Genomic DNA, 14,558 nt, shown 5'->3' on the forward strand with positions numbered 1-14,558 from the left:
TATACTGCTTGCTATTATATCACTGAGTTTAAATCGTGGACATTAATCTCTACTAAGTGGAGCTGCGCTATTTCAATAGATAGTGATGAAGTTTAAAATTTAAGCGGCATCTGTTAAAATAAAACAAAATTAATCTGGGTTATCATATATTAAATAGTTAGTAATACATAATATTATCTAGCATTTAATATAGCCAATCTTGAAATCCTATATGAACTGCGAATTTTGCAATTACAACATGTTCAATTGTACATAAATCAATACGTCTTTATTTACTTTTATCCGTGATCAATCTTACGTAAGAGTTAGCCATATATTCTGTAATAGGTTACGGATATGGCAATATGTATAATCTATTTATATAGCCAACTCAAATCCTATCCCAGTTTGCATTCTACCGTCATAGTATTGTATGTAAACAATATTTAGTGATAGTTTGGTAATCTGGCATCCTTCATATTTTACATCATGAAATTGTGAGGAATTTTGAAAATTACATTTAGTACTAATGGTCGAAAATTTCCTTAATTCTGATCGGTAAACAATTTGAATTTGAATTTATCATGTTTTATCATACTGATACAAGCATTTAGCATGTAGATTCTATATATCTCATACTCAATTTGAATTCCATCTAATTCTCTCCTACGAAGGAAATTACTGACAGATATTGTTTAGTTTCGGTAAGCCAACATATACACCTATAGTATAGTCATTATATCTTTTCATTATATTCAATTACTTAGTTATATCATATGTTACAAGTAAATGTATGCATAATTCTGTGGGATGATTTTAATTCCTATCGGCAACGGTCTTGTTTGATGTTTTGTTATTGAAAGATTATTTAAACCTCGGTAAACAGAAACGATATATAATTGAAAGTCTCAAATTCGGTCAATTAATATCAGTAACATAGAGGAGAAGAATAATTATACGGCAGCTATTAGTACGCCTAAGTTTCTTGAAATTGACAAAAGTCATATATAAACTACAACATATGTTGACCATAATGTACGCTATTATAAAATATACTATATTTTAATTCCTCTATTAGTTATATATATACATCTATTACTTACCATTATTCATGAATAATTCATGAATTTGGCGTTGTCAGTAGTCTTATAATTAATTAATCTATCCATCATACTAGATATCCTAGCCAAATCCTAATAAATGTACTGTCTAATACAACGACCAAATGCAACCCATTACCGATGCTACTACCCTATCAAATCACTTGAATAATGACAACAGGCAAATTATATAATAGCACGTCCCTAGAAAATTTTTAGTCAATTACATCTCAAGTGTTGTACTAAAATACCTTAAGCATACGATATTATACTAATGTAGAATTAGTTCGAATTTGATGTATAAAGGTAAATTATAATTATCATGCCTATCAAACGGAATATTAAAAGTGTAGGCATTGAAGATAGTTTTGAGAAAGCCGTTAGTAGGTTGCGTCTGGAGAAATGTGCTGCTTTACGTGATCGTAGGAAATGGCTCTCCTTGGAAAGGATCAAGAAGCACTTTCTAACCACTAAGGTAATAACTCTTAGGCTATAATATTACTTAGAGTCAGCCATAATGAGTTAAAGAATAATCTCCCATCTTCAGTCGATAACTGTTTAGGATTAAGGCGCTTCTTCTCTTTCGTAAAATTTTATAAAGAATAATATATTCGCTGTCTAATATATAGTAATTTATACATAATATGATGATTATAAATATTTATCGGCTATCGACCGTATTCTACTTCCTGATCTGTCCTATTCGTTGTTAAGCCTAAATCTGCTTAAAGAAATCATCATTCGCAAAAATCTCTGACGTTCTTCTTTTTATAGTACAAACACAGTGATAGATAACTGTTTAGCTCGATCTCGTCGGTATGATTAAAGTTTCTCAAGCTAAATAGTACTTTAAGTAATATTGCAATTAGATAATAAATAGTTTTAAAAACAAAAATAGAACCATATGGTCTTTAAAAGTACAGCTTAAAATCTTGTATTATCGTTAAGTCTGTTGCCTAATTATGCTAGTGTAAATGAAAGATATTCTATCCAATGTTTTCAATTTTACGTGTTTTCCGGTTAAAAACTCTAATCCTCATCTCAATTTGATCATGTTAGGTTCTTCGTTCCTTTCTACATACTTTGAACATTGTCGTTTTTTACTTAATGGCATTAGCTGCTCTATCAACTTGGATATGCCAGAGATTTCGTAAGCAAGATAGTCATAATTGCCACTGGTTTATTTATTTATCGGATCTTTTATTTTTTTGTTTATAATAATTTCTTATACTGATGTTGAAATATCAGCCTTTCCAATTGTAATATTTTTCTGATATTGAACCCGAAAGAATAGATTTTCATCCCATGACAAAATTTTGCACTATATTATTTGTAGTGTGATGAAATCAGATATTAGTTTAATTGGTACGGAATACTACAGTAGTTTAACCCTATTCTGGCGCGAATAAATCTCATCCTTCCAAAACAGTAAAAGGATTTCTCGATAGCTTACATTTCTGCTTGATTCTCTGACACTGACTGGAGAGACGTTTATCATAGAAGCAATCAATAGTTGATTTTCCAAATCTAGCTAGCTTTGCGTCTCTTATAGATCTGCTGATTAATTACTACAGTGACCATATCTATGCTTTGTTTAAAGCATACGATGCAAATTATTCTTATTTTGTACTTTATTTATGTTTACAATAACCCGATTTATGAATTGTGACGGTAATAATTCCATCGTATTAATGGATTCTATCTTGAATATTGCTCTATACAAGTCTCTTAATCTTTGATTGATGAAAACACTGATCAGTGATACGTTTATCTTAAAGTACTTAAACTTTAGCTGTAACTTTGACTAACCCATGAAAATATCTTCGTCAACAAGATTTATAATATTATAGAATCTAACAAGTATCTATAACACAAGTATAATCATAACGATAGCATATTTTCCCCTAGACATTTACTTTGATGTTCAAATGACAACCTTTGTTGGTCCTACCGTCTTCCCATTAGCTTTTCAAATTAATGGTAAGAAGTACTAGTATAAAATTCCTCTGTATTACCCTTATGCAGTCATCAAAAATTGCTTAATTCCTTTTTGCCTATAGCTACCTTCCAGCGTCGAGAACGAGTTTTAGAATATTTAGCAGAGATGAAAGCAGCCCTGATGGAATTACTTTTCTGTCATAAGAATTGGACTAAACCAGCAGGTTAAGTTATTATACTTATATTTTTAAATAAGACGAAAACTAACTAAACAAGCTCAGTAGGATGTACTTAATATATTTTGCCATGGTAAATATTTTAGGCCTTCCAAATTCTTTTGCTCGGACAACCGCCCTAAGATTACAAGAACTTATCGTTAGCATCCATCTATACCTTTTGCAAGAAAAGGAAAAGGAAAGGCTCTCTTTATTACGGGTAATGAGGTGTACACTATACTGTAGTAATTTCTTTAAAGTCAAGAATAGCAATTCTATTCTATGGAAATGTGATACATTAGACTTGGTCGTATTAATTGGCCTACCGTAGATCCCATTGGAATAGAGATAGTAGTAATATCATTTATCAGGTTAATATAGTTGTTTAAGATGGGACTAGATAAAAAAATTAATGGCGATGCGATAGAAACTTCTATAGTTATTACCAATCATACTGTGGTTACTTATATTTATATACGAGTATGACAGTATTATCAATTATCGCGCAAATTTAACTGTTCTACGTGAATCGGAGAATTAATTTGATAATGTTTCATTTGCATCTAGACAATCTATCACTTGCTTAGCAGCCTTAGTGAGCGTAATGAAATTATCCGAGATACTCCACTCTGTGGTGCTGGCCCTTTATGTACAAGAGTAATCCATTATCACAAGTAAGATACTATACAATTTATTAACTAGCATTAATAAAATCTAGGCAATAGAGCAATACAAATCAAAGATTAAAGTACATGTCGTATTTTACTTAAAATACTGCAAATACTCGTATATGTCGACAATAGTGATTTTATTTAGCTATCTCATTTTTTATCATTTCCAGCTTAATATGCCATTCCTTTGAAAAGCTTCGCATTATCCGTGAATATCGATCACCTCGCAGCATTATGTCATTTACCAAAGTATTTATCTTCATGATGCCAATTTTGCTATCTCCAACCTATGTTTACATTGGCATTAAAGTAAGTAAGGTTGTCGAATAAATTGGGGAAGAAATAGTGTACTGTATTTATTGCCTCTTGAAGTGGTTTAATAAATTAAAGGCTAGATTAGTTCTATGTCATTACTGTATTAAGAGACAACGTAGCGATTATAGCAAGTAATCTGCTACCTTATTCTATCCGAATTCTATGATTGCTAACGATCCAAGATGATGATTATAGTAGCATGAGAGGCTAAATATCTACCACTGTGGTTTGAAATTTTTTTTCTAAATTGAACTACGTAAGCTTTTGCTATCCAAATTTCGTAATTGCTAACGATCCAAGATAATGATTATAGTAGAAGGATAGGCTACTTAGCAGCTTGTTATGGCTATTATCAGATTATACTGGCACAATAAATAATTTGTCGCTATTTTACACTTACACTTACCTAGCTAATATCCGTAATACCGTCTAACTTAACCCTTTATTTCTACGCTTCTTCACAGAGGATGATTAATCCTCTTAAATTCTTATAGCTACCTGATTTTGCTATGACGTTATTTGTAGATTTATTAAATTAATTTTGTAAAGCTGCATAGAAGAGAAAATTCAGATATTTCAACGTTGTAAATCTAACCGTAATTACAACTTTTGATATCTTGTAGTTAGTAATAATTGAAAAAGAGATAGAATTCATTTTACTTTCATTCTTGCTCAAATACAGGCTGGCTCTGACTGGGCGGCTTATTATGTTGCCACTTTAACTGCGTTTCTTTTCGGCTGCCTACAAGCGGTATCTGATGCTTTGGACGATCCTTTCGACGGTATTGGCCAGGATGATGTTAATTTTAAACAGGTTTGACGGAATAGTTCACAACGATACCTTTAACTCATCGATGTTACAGTCTAATTAAATAGATGGAGAGTATTAAGTGTCAAATTAAGAAATTCATGCCCTTAAGTTGTTAGAATAAACACACTATAAACAGAAGATATCGAGCTGCACGTTAAGAATCCAATTAAAATGAAAGAGTCCATTATCTTCGCTTTAGATGATGTAGAACCCTAATTCTTGTTTAATTTCTTATTGATCCTAGTTTGAAAATTGGCCTGAAGTTTCATTATTGGAATTTACTCGCATTGGCGGCCAAGAAAAACGTGCCACTGACCATGCTAAAGAAGACGAAACCAGGAAGCATTTAGTTGATCAAGATATAACATATGTTACCGATCCAATCGAACGAGGCGATGCCATCCAAACGGATGAAAAATGGCATAGTATTGGTAGAGGGAATCTCATGAGCTGTAGTGATGCAATAGGGCCAGAAGACGTTGTAGATGATGTTATTCTCGATGATAATATCGACGTTGGAGATAAAGAATCATTAGAAAATCAACCTATGGTCCATGATGGAATGTATAGTTGGACATCACGTCATAATTTGGATGATATTTACGACTACATACATGACGGTGACGAAAATCCGCATGGTAGTATACCAAACATGGAAGTGCTAAATATACCGAACGATAATGAATCTTATACGCAGACTAAAAGTCCAAAGAAGCAATTACCAACTAAAGCAAATATCTTTGATTCGTCCGGTAAACGACGTACGATGACCATGGACTTAGCTCAAAGGCCTACAATTAGGAAAGCTAATTCCTCTGGAGGCATGCCTGCTCATTGGAATAGTCTAGGGCGCACTGTAGCATCACCAAATAAGCAAAGCAACGTTGAATTAGGTATTACAAACCTAAATCCTCCAGAAGTGCGACGCCAATTATCTTATTCTCCAACAGATTTTTCTCGATTTATATCTGTAGATAGGACAGTTAATACGAGTAAATCACAAGTGAATGGCAGATGTGCTAGTCCCTTGCTAACCCGACCAGCTAATTTAGAACCGAAAAGGTTATTATCCACTAGCCAAGTTCTACTACAAACAGATGAAACTATAATCTGAATGAAAATTTATTAAAACCTGTGAATGAGTAAAGTAATGACCTGAAAATATAGGCTAAACACTGCATCCATTGGCTGATATATTAGTAGCTGTAACCTGTAAATATTCCTCAGGACATTGGTAATCGGTATACACCTGAGATTAACCTCTCAGAAAACAAGATTAAATTCCAGAATGATAGCGATGATTTTCTCTGCCTGACTACAGCTGCAGTCACCTGGAAGGGTAATGCATATTAAAATCTAGTCCTCTTTATGTCTAGTACGATAACATTGATTCTTTTACTATCAATCTTAGTGATCTGTACAGTACATCAGAGAATTTGAAACTATTTATCTCACAGCTGCAAATAAAATGGTATCACGCTTGATGCTGCTTGCCAAGCCTTTTTATCTATCTAGCATTATCGTTATTCTTCATAACACTTGATATTCAACCTAAACTGCGTAGATTGTATCAATCAGGCTTAAATATCGAGAAGGATAGATACTTCTCCCATTGTCCGCTACGATATGTAAGCAATCTGTAGCTTTCAACCGCTAATTAATGCGTACTCAACACTTCCTTGGCAAAGCAAATCGGATCATAAACGGGACCAAGTACCTAACACCTCTCCATTTGGCACATCAACAGCTAAAATGAATTGTTCTGTTGAGAATGTAGGACTGTCTTAAAGACATTTATTATTCGATACGTGACACAATTCGTGAAGATGCCAATCGTATTGTTTCTTAACTATACTAGATCCGAAAAATTAGAAGACCGAGCTGGTATGAGCAATTCATTGTAAATTTTCTAGTCTCTTGCTCCAAGAATGACTATAAATGATTATATTGAAATGATTATTAATTGAAATCGTTCTAAATAAGTAATTCTAATAAAATTGATTATTTTAAACCATAGCGATTACTTAAATTAACATAAGCTTCATAAAATTGAATTCATAGCCATCCTATGTAATAAATAAATTATAACTAAACCATCATAAAAACTTTCTTTCGGCGTGCAAAGCTAATCGATCTAATGTAGCCAATTGTCGTCTCTAGATTATCCAACTATGATTTGACGTTTTATATCTGTCTATTTCAAAATCGTCTTATAGCTAAATATCGATTAGTATTAATAGCCAATTATTTTTACATTTATTCATAGTTTTATTTATTCTTCAAGTAACAAAATATCTATAATTTAATGGATTAATACAAGTATTTACCATGCTATGGATAAAAATAATCATGTAGCACCGTTATTATCATACTCGCAATGTAATATGAAGATGATAATATCCCGTTGCTAAAGTATAGCATATTCTACGATATTCCTTGTTTTCATTGCAAGTCCTCTAGAATTTCATATCTACCAACTCAAAATATAATTGCTTTCAAAATTTTTCATAAGTAATGAAGCAGGTCTCTAAAAATAAATTACCGGTGCCGAGTAATAACTTTATATATTGTAGTATTAGGCAGACATGTCTATAAAGTATAAGCTCATCTATACGGACTATGAATAGCAAACTGCTTATTAAAACTGATTTATTATAGCAGTAGAACAAAATGAATCGTCATGATAATAAATTCAAAATTCCTATCTATGATTCAAATGGTTTCAAAATTACTTCATGATACATATTAATACTAAAACTGTTTTACTTGGTAAATATACTATTTTTAATCGATTGTTGAAAATTGGTATGCTCCATTGCAAATTTACTAGAAGCTACTGATTAAGTATAGGCAATGATCAACGTGACCATGTAGTGTAAGCAAAATGTTATCCATATTTTGGATATTTGTTTTACGCTAGTGAAGAGAATTTTGCAATAAAATAGCGTTACTTTTAAGCTGAAGTAAACATACAAGTATACTATACGACGTATAAGCAAGGAGTTATTTCTGCTAGTAAAAAGCCACGAAACTACTAAGTGAAACTAGAATTGAAATGATTGTATTACTCTGTAGTCTCGGCAACGTTGATGCGAAATATACTCTAGATATACGATGATAAGATACCAGTAGTAGCATATTGTAATAAAAATTTAATTTGGTCTGTCTACGTTAAAAACTTTATGAGAAATACATATTTTGTATTAAAAGTAATTAAAGACTTATTACTAGTGCAATATATTGCCAGATATTGATAATTCTATGTTCGCTGAGCTTTGCTGGAGAAGGGCGATTAGCAGATTACGAATGCAGTTATATGGAATATTGTAATGCAGAGTGCTGCATGCTCTATCCGATTGGTATTTTGTAAAATTAGAAGTGAATTTCGCTACAAGTATTCTATGTTGACATCAATTATATATCGATAACATCTTCTATCCCTCAACTGAAAGTAAGTATGTAAGAATTATAATGTAGATTAAAAAACTTAAAAATAGAGAATGTACAATTGGAATTGGATTTATTTAGGTCAATTTTAGAGAGGATAAACGGGGATTTAGCCGCTCACAAGACTACGTTAGCGTAATTTATACTATTGCATTCCAGCTATAAACTATTCGTAATAAACTGTTATCGTCTATTGCAGATTAGAACATACTAATCGTGATAATAGCGGGCGTAGAGGTAGATTTATTGGCGTATTATTGATTAAAATTTAGCTTACTCAAAGTACCGGTATCCCTTATAATCGATTGTGCCAAGATGATAAGCAACAGAATCGAGATTAGGCACTTTAATTAAAATTAGAATTTCTTGATTGAGTAAATATTAATTACACGAAGCATTCGCTGATATGGGATCAGTAATAGTGCTTCCTTATAGTTTAATAGGGCCTGCTATACAATTTTTTAATATAATCATCATCGGCATAAGCTCCATCACGTTAGAAAAATGCAAAAATTAATAATTTATCATAACTCATCATTAACTCAACTGTTATTTATCTATTATCTATCAATATCAAGTTTTGACAACATATTTTACTTAGTTGATTGCAACTTTTAACCTATTCTCATTTTCATGAAGATAGCTTAAAACTAGTTTGTTACTAAAATTTAAATTTTGGATATTTGCATCGCCCATAATATTAGTCCTTCCACTAAGTCACAATTGGTGTAAGATCACTCATTTCCTCATTCTGCTTGCGGTGAAAAGAAATGCTATCACAATTAAGAAAAGTAATCCAATTTGAGCATGACCTAAATATGTTACTACTACTCAAGTAGTATAACAATGTAAATAGGATACCACCATATATCAATTTACAGCATGAAATTATAGTTGCAAACGAGTTTCATTTACATAACCTCGTAATATACAATTATTGAAGCGCACTTGCAGTAACAGGTTTATTCAATACAGCTAGAGTTTTTAATACTTACCTCATAAATAATACGTTTTTCCTATTATTACGCCAAAAGACTAATAAGCGAGTGCTTAAGGTACATATTATGAAAGCTGAAACCACAATAACAATGATAGTAACATGATTTCTAGCTTGATCTCGTGATATTCCAGTAGTATTATCTGTTGCTGTTATGACTGTGCCATTAAGATTTTTAATTTCAGAGCTGTAAATAGTGGTGCATGGATAATAGTTTTAGAACTTAATTTTAAAAGTTAGAGAATCAATTGATTCATTTAGGCTATACAGATTTAATACTATGCATCACGTAATGTGTAGCACTATTTTAGCAGTAAATATGTTATGGCACGATCGAATATTAATTTATTATATAAATTAAGCCATCAAATTGAGTAAATCTGTATCATTTTTACTTACAAATAGCAGGCTAACAAAGTTGGCCAGACTAAAATGTATTTACAATCTTGAGATTCGTAAACAAAGTTGGGCTGGCCCTATTATTTTAATATGAAGAATATTATTAATAGCTCAAATTCTTAATGGTTCTTTTCGTTTCTTTGTAATGATTATAAATGCTTAAGCATCATTTCAGGATCGATGATTCTATTTCAAGGTTAAAATATTTCTTGGCTTAATAGCGATTCAAATAATGAATTGCTCATATCCTAGAATAATACTGGATGCATGTAAGTTCTACGTAATACGATTGCAAAAGAAACCTGACTTATTTGAAGATAGAAACAATCGGTCAGAGCATAGCCATGTTCTGATTAGCATCAGTCTTAAGAATTCAAAGAAGGACGGATTTTATTTACGTGGTAAGCTACAGTAATTGTGGAATTTCATTCTTTACTATGTCTTATAAGCTATATTTAATTCAATTAATTCATTCTTAGTTCCTCGTTTTGGGTCGTAAACATGCTAAGAATAATTGGAAAGTAGCTAAATTTTCTCAATGAGGTTCATCCTCAAAGCTATGATCTGCAATTGTGGAAATTGTTGACGAGAACCAATAATCAGCTCTGTTACTCTAAATCTTTCGCAATTAAAATTGTTGATAAAATTAATGATAGATTTACTGCATTCCTGTTAAATTAGGCTACGAACTACTACATCCAACTTAGGATAAGTATATTAGCAAAAGTACAATATGCTAGTAAATATCATAAATCATTGATAATTATGTCTGTTACGGTACTATTCGATAGCCATTAACTTTTCAGTTTAGTCTGGTTATAATCGAAAATTGCAATCATTTGATTCATGTATAAAATTGAGCTGCTTTTGTTATGATATACTATGAAATTAGTCGTGTGGGCTTCTATCGCAAAGTTAACTATTCTAATCTATCAGCCGTACTGATTGCCGAATATAACTATCACCAGATTAACTGCACTTGTAAATACAGGACACTACAGCTACAATACCTCTTTGCTGCTAATTATTTAATTCTCTCCAAACTAGCTTAATTTAGCCAAAATGAGATATGCTACTTACTTTCTTTTACCCCAATGATTACACAGCTGTATACTAGCATACTAATATGATTTAAGGATACTTAATAGATTGACTATGTATTAATATCGATGCGTAACTTCCCTAACAACAACTCAATTTTAAAATTAAATTTCATTCAAACTTGAGGCATTAAATATATGTATCAATCGTTCTGTATTGGACTCAATCAGCATGGAATTACTTCTTTTAATCTATCACAAAGTGGCACAGCTTAACCTTATATTATAGTATTTTGTATTATGGTATATCATTTCATAGTAAAAGAGAGAAAATGAAATAAACCTCGGCTGTTTTGCTCATACCAAATATTGGTCAGGATCACACCGGAAGAATATAACCGTTGTAATAGTTTTATTAGTGCCTGGGCGGCATCGATGTTTTGTTGGTAAAATCATTTCTAGTATATTATGATTTCGCATATAGAATTCTCTATGCATGGTACTGCTACCAATTTGATGATGAATTCCATCACTTTCGACTATGCAGGCACTGCTATCTACGCAAGAGCTATTCCGATTTAATGCGTTCAAATTCTTGCAGACATTAATAAATAATGTCGAATTTTTACCATAATTTGTAGTTACCGTGATATTCCAGTTATTTGACGGCAGAGCAAAATCGTTGGCGTTAAAAAATATTCCAGTCTGCTGATCTACAGTGATGATGCAATCGTTATCCGGCAGTGGTCCATGCTGTCTTTTACAAGCAAGAATAGATGGCCATAGAAATTGAGCACGACATTTCGTCATGTCAAATTGAAGAAGTTTCGGTTTACTAATTCTAGAATCGCAACTAAAGTGAATTGCTGTTGTTGCTGACTGATTTCTACGTTGGCATAATGGTGCTCCGAAAGCATAAGAAACTGTCACTACCGATTGATCCCTATTAGATGGAGAAAAATTTCGTGACCAGGTTAATCCAAGTGTTTCAGTATTTATTTCATTTCTATCTTGCATGCAAATTGCAGCTGACGGTAAACAACCTTGAGGTCGATTACGGATTGGATCGCACAAGTTAAGCCAATATCGATTACCTTTAGCATCTACCCATTTCCAATCTGACCCCATAAGAGAAAATGGGCTTAGATCAAATTGACCGTTACGATTTCTAATCGTGCATTCATTTTGATAATGCAAGGAACAAGCATATTTGGTTTTCCATATAAAATTAAATTCACAGGAATCATCATCTTGAGTTATAAGAATCGGTTTACCATTTCCGCCATTTTTATCACATATCAATATAATTGTAGTAGAAATTCTTTGACTAGAATTTTTAGAGCATACTGATCCGTTAAAGTATTGTAATGTTAATATATCCCGATCGAGAATCGTTAAAAGACTACTATCGACTGAGCCTAACGAAAGAGAGCTACCATTCTGTGCTAAACAGACACTAGCTCCAGCACATTCGGACTTTGACAGAGCTAAGTTTTGAACGGTATCGCATATACGAAGATAGATCAAGCCGTAGGATGATTGAATAACGTAATGACTCTCACTGAATTGATTTAGACGAGATAAATTGTACATGGAATTAGTGATTGCATTGTGGATCCAACAGCTATTCCATTTACTTTGTTTGCTAGTGCAAGCACGGTTGGTTCGCCACCAAATCGTATCCTGGCATGAATCTGATCGATTCAAATCTAAAACTGGATAGCCAATAGAGCCCATTCTGCAAGTGAAGATGATTAAAGTACTTCTGTTTCTGGAGGTATCCGCAGAACACGGACTACCTTGGGCATACCTCAAGATGATGGAACCATCTGGATCTATTTTAGCGGGATGATCAAATCCACCAAGATTAACTGTTAAGTTAGATCGTGGTAGTATAGCACAAGCGGCAGATCCTGCGGGGCATCGTAGGTTTTCAACCGGATTCAGAGCTTTGCAAATATTAATATAAATTTTCTTGTCGATACCTATCGAATTCTGAACATTATAAACTTTCCAGCCTCCCTGATTTCTGGTCAAGGGAGATAAATCCACCATTGAACCATTTGGATTTGTGGCTAGGCATTCCGTCTGCTCTTCACAAGCAAGTTTGGTCGGCCAAATGAACGAATAGACACATTGACGGCTTTCATTAATAAAAATAGGTCGCCCAATAGTAATGTTTGGCGAGCATATAAAAGTGATGATTGTACTTCGATGATGGAGTCCATGGCATAAATCTCCATCAGAATAATTGAAGAATAACTGCCCAGCATGATAGTAGAGTATTTTATTAACACGTCCACAATTATACCTTAGGGTGTGATTCGTTTGATAGAATTGGCAATTTGCTGACTGATTACTGCAATAATTGACATTTAATGGACCACAAACATTGATATTGAAAGCATGTCCTTTGCGATCAGTCACGATATAGTCTTGATTCGGATTATATAACGAATTTAGATTAAATATATGACCAGATAACGGATTTTTAATCCTACAATTTTCTCCAGCTGCTGACTGAACAGGGCAAGCGGCTTCGTGGATCCAAAGGAAGTAATAATGGCAATGATTTTCATGACTGATGAATACAGGAGCATTCTATGGTTATATAGTAAATTATTGAAATCTCAATAGTAGTAAAACTCTAGTTGGTAATTAAATTAAATCATCAATATATAATGTTATTTAGATTGAATGATGGAGCAAAGAAGAGCAGTTTATATTAAAATAACTGAATAGAGAATACAGTAGTATATCGCGGAGATTTATGTAATATATCGAAAATCATAGAGATGCTAACATGATACACTGATGTTATACCTACTTTAACTCCATATTTGCATGTAAACATTATCCTGGTGGTCTTTCTGCTAGAACCGTCTGAGCAAATATCGCCATGCGTATAAAATAAACTTAATAAGCCATTTTCGATCTTAATACCTTTGCTTATTCTTCCGAGATTATGAAATATTCTAGAACCATACATCATTAAAGTCAGGGAAGATTACATTAATAATTTCATGTTTATTTGCATCATCATCTCTAGAACTTTTAAATCAACTTCATACCTCGATTTATTTTTACCCTGTTGATTAATTATCAGGCAAGATTTTGAGGAATTTGGACAACCCATTACGCCTTGTACAGATCGACAAACGTTGATATAATAAATTTGATTCGACGGAGATTTTGCGTTTACAGCTAACCAGCCACCGTTCGATTTGACCAAGCTGCTTAGATCGTACTGTTTGCCAGTATTTTGATCTGTTATGCTCATTTGGCAATGGTATAATTGCGCTGAGGAGCAAGCAGCAGAAGTATACCATCGAAATTCATGCATACAATTGGGCCATCGTTGAATAAAAATCGGCCCAGAGCCAATGATGTCGCCCGTCAAATTGCAATAAAAGTGAATTAAAGTTGATTCCCGATTTTCCAAAGATAAATCACATTTATTGCCATGGGTGTAACGTAGAGTTAAACGATTTCGTTCATAAATTAAATTACCATTATTCATGCCAAGTGATTTTACTGCCTGTGTTCCTAATGTAACGATGCGGTAGAATTTTATAGTTTAGAATTATTTAGCAAACATCTTTAATGAAATTAATCTTATTTGCAGAAAAAATCACAAATGTTAATA

The 14,558-nt window shown here is 32.7% G+C and overlaps 2 protein-coding genes across 2 annotated transcripts; one reads left to right on the top strand and one right to left on the bottom strand.

The window, feature by feature from the left end:
- Nucleotides 1-3,007: 3,007 nt before the first annotated feature.
- Nucleotides 3,008-6,143, top strand: TRIADDRAFT_60937 (uncharacterized protein; the record flags this gene model as incomplete). Its single annotated transcript, XM_002116879.1, has 7 exons — nucleotides 3,008-3,059; nucleotides 3,140-3,241; nucleotides 3,340-3,452; nucleotides 3,800-3,906; nucleotides 4,074-4,212; nucleotides 4,901-5,032; nucleotides 5,274-6,143. The coding sequence occupies 7 exons, from the start codon at nucleotides 3,008-3,010 to the stop codon at nucleotides 6,141-6,143; spliced, it is 1,515 nt and encodes a 504-aa protein (XP_002116915.1).
- Nucleotides 6,144-9,467: 3,324 nt separating this feature from the next.
- TRIADDRAFT_60938 (uncharacterized protein) lies at nucleotides 9,468-14,432 on the bottom strand (the record flags this gene model as incomplete). Its single annotated transcript, XM_002116941.1, has 5 exons — nucleotides 9,468-9,660; nucleotides 9,873-9,949; nucleotides 11,276-13,513; nucleotides 13,740-13,887; nucleotides 13,984-14,432. The coding sequence occupies 5 exons, from the start codon at nucleotides 14,430-14,432 to the stop codon at nucleotides 9,468-9,470; spliced, it is 3,105 nt and encodes a 1,034-aa protein (XP_002116977.1).
- Between the last annotated feature and the right edge of the window lie 126 nt (nucleotides 14,433-14,558).

This window comes from Trichoplax adhaerens, genomic scaffold, assembly GCF_000150275.1.
Source record: "Trichoplax adhaerens TRIADscaffold_19 genomic scaffold, whole genome shotgun sequence".
Lineage (NCBI taxonomy): Eukaryota > Metazoa > Placozoa > Uniplacotomia > Trichoplacea > Trichoplacidae > Trichoplax > Trichoplax adhaerens.